Here is an 11,322-nt window from a genome sequence, read left to right as displayed (position 1 = left end):
AAACGGAAAAAAAAAGGGGGGTGGGTCGGGGGGGTAGCTCAACCCTAAAAGCTAGTTCAAGTGGTAAGAATTGGCCAAGGCTATATAAGGAGAGACAACTTATACATATAAACTAACCGATGTGGGATTCTAACTCTCCACCCGACATGGCAGGGCCTAGACATGTGGAGCAAGGATTATAACATGGGAAACCCAACATTGGGTACTCCAACATTAGGAATGGCTTTGACTTTGATACAATGCTAAAGGAAGCTACAACCGGCACTTTTAACTGATGTGACATTCTAACCACGAGTAAGAAAGTTCCTCTAGGGTACTTATGCTCTAACCAATAAGTCAATGGCCTCCTTTCTCCTTAGAACTTTTAAGAATCTTTTTAACCCAGCATGCTGTCAGAGCAACACTTGTCATTCATCAGCGTTTAAGATGCTAACATTGTACAACTTTCAAGTGAATTATAAAAAGTTCACGGAATAATGTTGCTTCTAGTTTCTTGTACTGCCATATAAAATTTTCATTTCGATTCAGGCTGTGGGCCAACATAAACTGATGATGTAAAACACAAGGGGGCTCCATGACTTGAGATTTCTTTGAAAGCATTGTCTGAAAGTGAGAATAAGCCAGATATTGTAAATTGAGGTGTTTCTGTTGGATTGCTTCTTATCATTTACTGTGGCATCTGGTAAAAGGTCACCAATTTGCTACGTGTGGGAAGTGAAGATATTAAAGCAGATTCCCATTGCTATGTCTTGACTTTTTTGGCTATTAAAGATTAGTATTTGACAATTGGAGATTGAGATTGCACCGTATGTGTTTACTTCTTTAATTCTGTTTTCCCAGCTTCGCATTGGCAAAGATTTGTATGGGACTTCATTGGCAACTGATACTGTACTTCTTTTTCAAAGGGAGGTTACAGGGGTTTCTATTCAAAGAATATCATCACTTTGACACCAAAGACTGTTAATGACATTCATAAACGTGGTGGTACAATTCTTGGAACATCACGAGGAGGCCATGATACCACGAAGATTGTTGACAGCATACAGGATCGTGGAATTAATCAGGTACATCTATTGCGAATTTGTCCATAAACAGGTGTTGTTAGTATTAATGTAACTTTTTTGGGATATGTTGTACAGAAACAGGTGTGGTAAATTGGTAGATATTCTCAACCTTCTGCAAAAGCTGCTTATTAATGAACAAAGAAGTATATCGGTAATGAAAATCTTCTTTAGGGGCGTAGAAAGTTGAGCTTCTGTGAGCATGAATGTTCAATTCTATGTGGAGGAGAGAGAGAGAGAGAGAGAGAGAGAGAGAGAGAGAGAGAGAGAGAGATGAAATTGTTTTATCACCACAAGTCAGCGTCCTCTGAGGCAAAGCTTATATCTCATTCAAAATGTCTTCCAGTGATCTCAATAAATTTAGACTGGCTATAACTTGTTTTACTGGTCCAGGTTTATATAATCGGTGGTGATGGAACTCAGAAAGGAGCAGCTGTAATATATGAGGTATGTTAGTTCCTGGAATTAGAGGCAAAAGGTGTTTATGGTGCTGAGCTTTTTCAAACTCTTTGCTAACAGTTTTGAAAACCAATTCTTTTATTAGGTCGTTGAGGTGATTTTGAATCACTTAACAATCTCTTTAATCAAGTTATCTTTTACTGCGTGTATTGCATGTCGACATCTTGATCCCTTTTTATCATACATCAGTTAAGCTCTTAACACTATATATGTCAATATAATTCTATTAAGTTTGGATGACTTGGGTGGCCTTTGCATATCAGCCTAATAGTTTCCAGCAGATTGCTTTCCTCTTGAAATTTTCATGTGGCTTCCGTATGGTTTTCAAAAATCAGATCGCAAGGTGCTTTTTTATTGCCAATAGTAGCGAAGCAGCCATTTTTATATGCTTCACTTTATACATCATAGCATCTGATTTTGACTCATGATATGGTCCTTGTTTTGGGTGTTCTCAATACTTCGTTTGATGAAATAGTACTTATCCTCTGGGAAACTTATTAGAGAATCCTACTACCATTTTGCAGGAAATTAGGCGGCGTGGTCTCAAAGTAGTTGTTGCTGGGATCCCCAAGACAATTGATAATGATATTCCTGTAATTTTCATCTCTTCACATACCAAATGATTTTTTTTCTTTTATTTCATATAATAAACAGTTTAACTATCTCAGGAAGTACAGTTTTATGTTCTTGCAAATGGGAAACATAAATGTATTCCACAGCACATTACTTGATGTGATGTCTTCAAAAGCCTCATTTTGAGTGTTCCAGCTCGTATTTGATCGAGGCAATTTCATGTTAATAGAGCTCTTCATTAAAATAAATAAAACTTGTTTCTGTTTTCAGGTCATTGACAAGTCATTTGGTTTTGATACTGCTGTAGAGGAGGCTCAACGTGCCATAAATGCAGCTCATGTTGAAGCTGAAAGTGCTGAGAATGGTATTGGTGTGGTGAAGCTAATGGGGCGCTATAGTGGTATTGTGCACCTTGAAATTTTATTACATAATGCCTATAGCCTAGTTATGACTTATGGCAAGTTTCTTTCCAAGTTCTTTTTTTTTTTTTGACAAAGGTAACAGTTACATAGTATAAAAAAGAAACCAGCACAAAGGTTGTGCTGGTAACCATTTACAGATTCAAAAGAAGCCAGAACTTATCCTTGTTCTTCTTACAAGGATTCTATGATGTCTAAAATCGATTCTTCATCATTCACATAATTTTCCTTACACTAAAAGTGAAACAACAGAATACAATTCATCTTTAACTTCTGAATTGGACTGCTTCTGTCTTCAAAACACCTGGCATTCTTTTCCTTTCAAACTATCTACCACGTACGTAACACCCATAACACGTAGCACATAACAAATAAAATACCTACGGGTATAATTTCCTTTTACAAGATTAGGCAAGAGACTTACCTTGCTTCTAATTCCACTACTCGGCTCTCACACCTCACTAACACCTCAAATCGGCGCCGAGCAACTCGAAACTAGTCAAAAGGACGTACAAACCAATGAAGAGCAGGAAGAACTTGGACTTGGACTGTTTCTTTTCCAAGTTCTCATGAAGAGCATTTTTTTGTTCGTCTCTATGGCATAACATCTCTTACACATTGTCGGTTAATCTTGCTCTTAAAAGAAAATAGCTCTTCTCGTTTTGGTAGTTCCAGAAGCTGGTCATTAGATGGATTGAAGCATTAATAGGTAAAAAATAATAAAGTGAGTTTGTCTAACCTCTAGGATAATCATTTTCATGTGGAGCATAACTTATAATTTGTAGTGATCTCAGAGACAATGCCCTGTTAAATTACTTATCAAAAAAATAATACTCCCTGAAAAGTTATTTTCTCAATGCTTATCTTTTTAAACTTTTCCAGGCTTAGTTCAAATTTCTGGATTTTTTATTGCAGGATTCATCGCAATGTATGCCACTTTGGCGAGCAGAGATGTTGATTGCTGTTTAATTCCAGAGTCGCCCTTTTATCTTGAAGGAGATGGTGGATTATACGAATACATCGAGAAACGGCTCAAAGAAAATGGGCACATGGTTATTGTGATAGCCGAAGGAGCAGGACAAGAACTTCTTGCCGCAGAAAATTCGCTTGCCAAAAACGAACAAGATGCTTCAGGGAACAAGCTTCTCCAAGATGTTGGTTTGTGGATTTCCCAGAAAATCAGGGTAATGGTTGTAAAACTCATGAATTCCCTTTTTAAGTTCTTGTTAAACTGAGAAATATCTGCCTGTCCGTCTGTCTGTAGGTGTGTTTGTCTCCACTTGGTGCAGATTTGTCTTGACAGTAGTGCTATGTTCATTGTCTAAATTGCAAATTAATTCCAACCAATAAAGGAGTATAACGTTCAACTTCTACCCTGTTCCTAGAAAGATGGGAAGTATTCATCTAAGGATTTAAATAAAGAACAAGAACTTGTACCACATAATTACTCCTACCATATGATAACCACATTATCGCTAGTAGGCATATGCCTCTAATGAAGACAATGCCATTTAAGTTAAAAGAAAATAGCCAATGCATTAATCAAATTTATGTGTTACTAGGTATTTATTCTTGAATGTTTTACAGTTAATACTCATCTATCAAAACTGAGTTGTGTGTTGGTGTAGATGATGTAAAGTGGCTGGAACTGTAACATTTTTGTTGAACGTTCTGCTTTATGGTTAAGCTAATGCCTAATTGCACTGATGAAAATTTTCTAGCTTCGTGGTGCAAAGCACCCTGATGAGCAATCTGCATAAGTCTTACATTAATGTCACTTTTAAAACATTACCGTTGTCCAAATCTGTGGGAAATGGTAAAGTCCATGGAAAAGTCACGGTTGAGTTGAATTAAAGAGGAATCTATGTTGTCTTGTTTTTATACTCACCACTTTGTTTTCTTGTTGTAGGATCATTTTGCTAAAAAGCCCAAGATGGCCATTACTCTTAAATATATAGGTATGAAATTCCAACCATCCTAATTAGTTGATTTGTTGCGAAATATATCGAGCTAATTAAAGCTTTTTCCAGATCCCACTTACATGATTCGTGCTGTTCCAAGTAATGCCTCTGACAATGTATATTGCACGCTTCTTGCTCAAAGTTGTGTTCATGGAGCAATGGCAGGGTACACAGGTTACACCTCAGGGCTTGTCAACGGTCGCCAGACTTATATTCCATTCAATGTAAGTTGTTCTGTGTTCACTTGTTTAGCTTTCTTCTGGAATCTTGGCTGTCTTTTTGGCGGACGTGATCTTGAGAATTTCCATACCTGTACCTCTCGGAGTCCTACTTTTGGGGTCTTGCTGCTAGTGATAACAACTACTTTGCCAAACTCCCAGAGCTCTCTAAGGGAATGTGTAAGGCGAGGCTTGAAGGCTTAAGGGTGAATGACATGCGGATCTCAACTATTATCATTTTGTCAATGTCAGCTTTAATTGTTTAAACTGCTTAACGATGGAAAAAAAATAATGAAAACCATGAAAACTGAATATTTTAGGTTACTCCCATAATGTTTTATTTTTAAAATTTTACGGTAAACAACATTAGATTTCCATGTTTCCTTAACATGCACATAAAATGTTGGTTACTAATAAACATCCTAAAGTTACCCTTTCAAACATCCTCTTTTTGCATTTGAAAAAAAAAAACCAGGCAGAAGGCACGTGAGAATTGGCAAAAGGCGAAAAATCTCCCAGGTTTTTCTTCTCATTTGACTGCCTCGAGACAGTTAGGCATCAGCTCTTCTCTAGGCACATGTGAAGGCACACCTCATGAGCTATGAGTGCCTTTAAGAACATTCTGCTGGCATTTTATGCTCAGTTTCATAGGTGCTTTTCTTTATCAGCTTCTGGGTCAATAGCTGAAATTTTCATTTTAGGTTAAGGATGCAACTGTTTCTTAAATTCTTTTTATTTTCTACTTTGTGATCAGTTCTCCGGCCACATGCACATTTGGACTCATTGTTTAGTTTTTCGCAAGTTCTCCTAATTCCAGAAGAGATTGTTCCAGGGACTTTCAACATGTTAAACCAGTTACCGGAAAATTTTGTTCTATTTTGGAAAACAGATGTATTTCTATGATGTTAATAAAAGCATCCCACTTCCTTATCAATTTTTCTTTTCCTTTTCAAAAATAAAAGCATCCCACAAGTATATTAGTGATATTGAATAACTTAGTCTCTACATGTCTGTAGTGGGGAGTTGATGCATGTCCTTTCCTCAAAAGGAAGCTCAGGAGTGGTTTGTTCTTTTTTCGAGATTAAGGGAAATAATGCATCTTTCTTTTTCTAATATCACTTAGCATAACCGATATGAACACCACTATTACAATTCCAAACGTAGTGTATTTAGCACCTCCATTCGTCACCTACTCTGCTTTGATTTGGTTCATGAAATGGGGAACTTAAAGTAATTCTGTCAAGCTATTTCAGGTTCCAAAAAGGGCATTTGATTTGCCATGAAGGCTTAGAGCCGTTGAATTCTTATTTCCATGGATGCGCCATCTTATATGTTTAACCAACATTTTTGTGTGCAGCGTATAACCGAGAAGCAAAATATGGTGGTTATAACTGACAGGATGTGGGCACGTCTTCTTTCGTCAACCAATCAGCCAAGCTTCTTGTGCCCGAAAGATGTTGAAGAGGTTAAAAATGAGGAGCAGCCGCAAACTCAGTTGTTGGATGGGGATAACAATGTACATGAGAACTCAGGTCACTAAGACACCAGGACGGCACGAAATAACGCACTTTACATGCCACTAAAGTAACTGTTGTTTTCATCATTTGCCTGTGCAGTGGTCTCTTGCTAACTTTGAAGCTTTTGGTCTGCCTCACAGTAACATGAATTGAAATTACACTTTTTTTTGAATACTTTGTAATAAAATTTAATTAGTGAGATGAATGTTGGTATGCACATAAATGATAAACTGTGTCTGGATCTCTCTTGAAATCTATAATGAGACGTTGACAGAAATCAGCAATAAATGTGTTATGAGATGTGTTTTGCGCTCTCTCATTAATAAAGATCATTTGGCTAATTAGAAGTGCCAAGTCCAAAGAGAGCGTGATATAACTAGGAGATGCATGTATTTTCTTTAATTGCCAGCTTTTTATTAAAAATGAACCTTTAATATTATTATTTAATATTTTTACTTATTTTTTTATTTATATTGTTATATGATGATGACATGAGTTGAGCTTGAACAAAGAAACATGGTCAATAAGGATTTATGTAGTCAGTTTTAACTTGTTTGGGATTGAGGGTGTAGTTGTACTACTAATAATTTCATTCAGTCAGTTGATAAAAACAAACTACTACTAATATTTATAGGATGGTGACTCAGTTAATTACTTTTTGTTAATCACGTTAGGGAATTGAAAAGAAATATACAAATGGCCAGAAAAGAATGACAGATATATATACAAAAAAATAGAAAAGAATATAAAAAACAAAAAACTTCTGGCTACATTACAAGCTCGTAAAGTAATTCTTCTCATTTTCAGGTGACATCCATACAACTTGATTATTTTACATGGCAATGTTTTATCCTACCTGATAAAATTAAAAAGCTTCTTAAAAAATACAAAGAATCATAGTAAGCTCCAAGATTGGTACTTGTGAGAGGATGTATTCAACCCCTATAAATACCAGAAGGATCTGCATTCTGCACAATCCAAGGATGCTCGAGTAACTTCTTCAGGGCCAGACGTTGGGAAGAATCCTTGACTAGCATCTGCTATTCCATAATATTGATTTTAAGAATTAGTCAAGCTGAAACATAAGTGTAGCTAATTTGAAAAAGCAGCTGGATAATTTTGAAAATAACCTGACTAATAAGATCCTTTGCAGCTGATGAGACTATAGGTCTGGAAGGAAACTTTAGATCCACTTGCACAATCCTGTGTACGCCATCACAAACCAAGATAACAACAGCAACAAGGTTTTTTTTCTTTCTTTCTTTTGGTACTGCTTGTTTTGGTTAGCCGAATCCAAAAACCAATGTGACCTTTTTTTATCTGTTTTGCTTTTCAGTTTTACATTCTTCATAAAAAGCAACTCTTAATGGCTTCCACTTGTTGAGAAAATTTACCTTCTATATGTGTCTGAGTGTTCCTTCGCTTCAAATGGAGGCACCCCATATAGAAATTCATAGCAAAGGATACCAAGGCTCCAAATGTCCACGTTTGCATCATGCTCCACACTTTCCACTGCAATATTCAGCAATCAACCATCACACTAATGTAATTCAGTTGAGCTTTGCTTTAATAAATAATTATGTTGGCATGTGAAGGTTAGCACAAAGCAACTTGAAGAAAAGATTTGTGTCAGGCAATGCGAACATATAGTTACATCTGGTATAACGTGCATACCCATCTCAGGTGGCAAATAGTCTAGAGTGCCACACATAGTTCGTCTACGATCAAAGGTGTGTACTGACCAACCAAAGTCTGCAATTTTAAGTTCACCCTAAAAGTAGAAACCATGAGAAATAGAAGTTAATAATTTTTTACAGCAAAAGCAAGAATAAAATGAAATGCTTAATAAATACCTGTGCACCAACCAAAAGGTTCTCTGGCTTAATATCTCTATGTATTACATGCTTCCCGTGACAGTATATGAGGGCTCGTGCCAGTGATGCAACATACTGTTCCATGGCCACAAGAAAACAAATTAAAAATTTTGATCAATTTAATAACAAATTGATCCATATATTGAAGAGCAGTTTGAAATCATATAACATATTAAGGATCCATATAATTCTAGTTGCTCTCCCAACTGACACGAATTCTCTTAATCTCCTAATTGAAAAAAGAAAAGATAAGAACTCACAGTTGCAGCATGCCTTTCACTGAAGTATTTGCATTTCTGCAGCTCCTTGTAGAGTTCACCCTTGGCAGCATATTCCAAAATCAAATAAACCCGTTTCTGCAATAACAATGTGATAATCAGTCTCTTATAACTTCTTATCAATCCACAAAGTGAACAAGTAAAGCATTAGATTGTAGAATTCTACCTGATCATAAAAGTAACCATAAAGTCTCAGGATATTTGGATGTCGAAGGTGGCTTTGTATTTCAACCTCACGACGAAGCTGGTGCTCAACTTGGGACTGTTTCAGCTGACTCTTGAATAGCACTTTTAGTGCAACAATATGATTGCTCTGTTTCCAAGAAACAACTAACTTTACTATCCATAATGTCACTTGTAGAGTGAATCATATACTCAGATAAAGAAGAGAGACAGAACAAAGCTAGAAGGTGAGGATTCCAAAATAATTTGATCAACGGGCATTAAAATCCAAATATTTCTTCAGACACAACAGCAATTTTAGCTAATATCAAAATAAGTAGTACTATTAAATAGTTTCTTTTTTTCATTTATAACCCAAATAAGTATTACTATTAAATAGTTTCTTTTTTTTCATTTATAACCCAAAAAACTTTGATTTCCCTGAAGAATGAACGATGAGGAGGATCACGTGCTCGACAAATTCCCATTAAACGACGTTACAGAGGATGAAAGATATATGTCGAATTACCAACTAGAAAAGCGTAGAGTAATTGAAACTAATAATTATCCAATAATCTAGAACATAGAAACTGGAACTCTGATGCACTAACCCTTTTCTCTCTAGCTAAATATACATGACCAAATTTTCCTCTTCCAAGAGGTTTTCCAATGTCAAAATCATTGACAGTCCATCTCTTGTTATCCACCACTGCGCCCTCAGACGAACCCTGCATAAGTTGATAATTGTAATGAACCCAGTTCACAAAAGGAAAAACTTACAGAAAAAAGCATATATTTCTATAGAATAAAGTTAAAGCAGCAAAGTTCTTATAATTCCATAACCATGAATAAGAGAGCTAAAGAAAGTCAACGAGTCCATTTTGTTCCATAGCTTGTCAAAATTTTCCCGTGGGAAATCCCTGATCCACAGACCTAATTCTTAGATCTCAGTTAACTGAAAATTCAACCCAAAATTGCCAATTTATACTAAATTTTGTTCCAAATACCAATCATGAAATCGGAAAAAAATAATTGTCTACCTCCTAATAAGAAATGAAAAAGAAAAAAAAACTTTATTACTCCAACAGGGATTCCACAAATTCGCTCATCGCAACATGGAAATCAAACATAAGAGAATGCTGATAAGTCAATTTGGCTAAAATTCCGTGAGCTAGCCCTTATGGAATAAAAATTAATAGGAAATAAAAGTTAATAACTTTTTTTTTTCTTAATAATTTGGTGAGAAATTGTTACCTTGTGTTGCTGTGGCTGATTCTCCGCTGCAATCGCCATGTCCCCTATGTTGCCTGTATATGCCCCAAGAGAGAGAGAGGGAATGGCTTACGGTGTAGCAATTGTGGAGTCGTTAAAAATGTCAATTTTTGAATAGAAAGATATCTCTCTCTCCTGGCTTCCTTTGTAACGGTCATATTTGTGCGACATAACATGTGAGCCAATTACGACGACGTCTTTCAAAATTGAGATTTTTAGTAGTTTTAATACTAATAGTCGATAAAATATATATTTTTAATATGTGTATATATACATATAATATTTTATATGGTTTTTGGCTGGCGAATGAAAATTTAGGTTAAAATTAAAAAAGAAAAAACAAAAGATTGCAATTTGAAGCACCGTTAGTTTGAGTTTTGTTTCTATTAAAGTTTGTAGTAATAGTGTTTGGACAAAAACTTGAACAAAATATTTGCAGAAGTTGATAATTAATGAGAAAATAACAAAAATAGTTCTATTTATCATTTGTATTAGGTTCAAAGTAGTCCCTTAAGCATCACGTAAACAAATTTTATCCTTTAAGTTTGTCAAAAGTAAGTGCTTTCTGTCTCCATTAAGTATTTATCAAACTCTAATTGTTAAATTAAGAAAATATTAAACAGACTCTCACATTTTGGAAGTGCAGTTATTGCAATTTCAGCAATTTTTTTATTTTTTTCTGGAGGCTGGTGCAGCCTCTTAAGGTGCAATTTTTTTTTTTTTTTTTTTTTTAATTTTGGTCTATTTTTGTGTCTCGTGTAACAATTAGAGTTTGATAGATGGAGACCAAAAATACTCATTTTCGATAAAATTAAAGGGCTAAAACTATCCATATAATACTAAGGGACTACTTTAAATCTACTAGCAAAGATGATGGACTATTTTTGTTATTTTCTCATAATTCATAAGTAAAGTTTAAGATTTGAAAATCTTCACTTAAACCACATTCTAAGCTACTATTTCACTAGAAGCTCGAGTAGGGTCAACTTTGTGTAAAAATAGTATTTTTAGTATAACTTTCATAACTTTTGCAACTTCTAATTTGTGGATGCTGTAGTGGTCAATTTTTGGATTGAATCAAGCCCAACTAGCCAAATGTTAGGAGCAACTTAACTGCAAAAAATTACAGAAATATGATTTGAACATTGTTTGACTCAAAAGATATTGGAACCTTTTTGAACAAATCAATCAAAGAGAATGAAGAGGTAAATCTTAGTCAAGGCTAATAACCTCCAGATCTATAAGCGAATCAGAAATAATGCATAAAATGAAGTAGGGATGATCAATCTCATTGATATTTTTCATTTCCTCGTTCATTAATCGATGAAGATCACTGTTTTCCATCTTCCATGGGAAGGCTCCTTTTTCTAAGAAGATTACAGAGGAGAGATAAGAGAGAGAAACCCCCCCCCCCCCTTCCATTGAGAGACTCCTCCCCTATATATAGTTATGGAATCCTCACTACGGGTCAATACAAATTCGCACAACGTCCGCTTTCGTCGTTCTTTGAGTGTCGTTCTTTGTCACG

The 11,322-nt window shown here is 35.4% G+C and overlaps 2 protein-coding genes across 4 annotated transcripts in view; one reads left to right on the top strand and one right to left on the bottom strand.

The window, feature by feature from the left end:
- Positions 1–6,536, top strand: part of LOC109205342 (ATP-dependent 6-phosphofructokinase 6-like) — a 10,488-nt gene extending 3,952 nt beyond the window's left edge. For all 3 annotated transcript variants that reach the window (XM_019368057.1, XM_019368056.1, XM_019368055.1), the window contains 8 exons: positions 906–1,064; positions 1,455–1,508; positions 2,045–2,113; positions 2,364–2,493; positions 3,428–3,696; positions 4,422–4,470; positions 4,543–4,697; positions 6,049–6,536. In XM_019368057.1, coding sequence (XP_019223602.1) covers positions 906–1,064; positions 1,455–1,508; positions 2,045–2,113; positions 2,364–2,493; positions 3,428–3,696; positions 4,422–4,470; positions 4,543–4,697; positions 6,049–6,231 — 1,068 coding nt within the window. In that variant the 3' untranslated portion in view covers positions 6,232–6,536. The remainder of the gene's footprint in view (positions 1–905; positions 1,065–1,454; positions 1,509–2,044; positions 2,114–2,363; positions 2,494–3,427; positions 3,697–4,421; positions 4,471–4,542; positions 4,698–6,048) is intronic.
- A 418-nt stretch (positions 6,537–6,954) lies between these two features.
- LOC109205341 (serine/threonine-protein kinase Aurora-2-like) lies at positions 6,955–9,916 on the bottom strand. Its single transcript, XM_019368054.1, has 9 exons — positions 9,777–9,916; positions 9,134–9,250; positions 8,527–8,673; positions 8,343–8,438; positions 8,062–8,157; positions 7,883–7,979; positions 7,603–7,720; positions 7,339–7,411; positions 6,955–7,245 (listed from the first exon to the last, which is right to left on the bottom strand). The coding sequence occupies exons 1-9, from the start codon at positions 9,813–9,815 to the stop codon at positions 7,144–7,146; spliced, it is 885 nt and encodes a 294-aa protein (XP_019223599.1). The 5' UTR covers positions 9,816–9,916; the 3' UTR covers positions 6,955–7,143.
- Positions 9,917–11,322: the final 1,406 nt, after the last annotated feature.

Source organism: Nicotiana attenuata, unplaced genomic scaffold, assembly GCF_001879085.1.
Source record: "Nicotiana attenuata strain UT unplaced genomic scaffold, NIATTr2, whole genome shotgun sequence".
Lineage (NCBI taxonomy): Eukaryota > Viridiplantae > Streptophyta > Magnoliopsida > Solanales > Solanaceae > Nicotiana > Nicotiana attenuata.
This window is presented reverse-complemented; position numbering and strand designations above follow the sequence as displayed.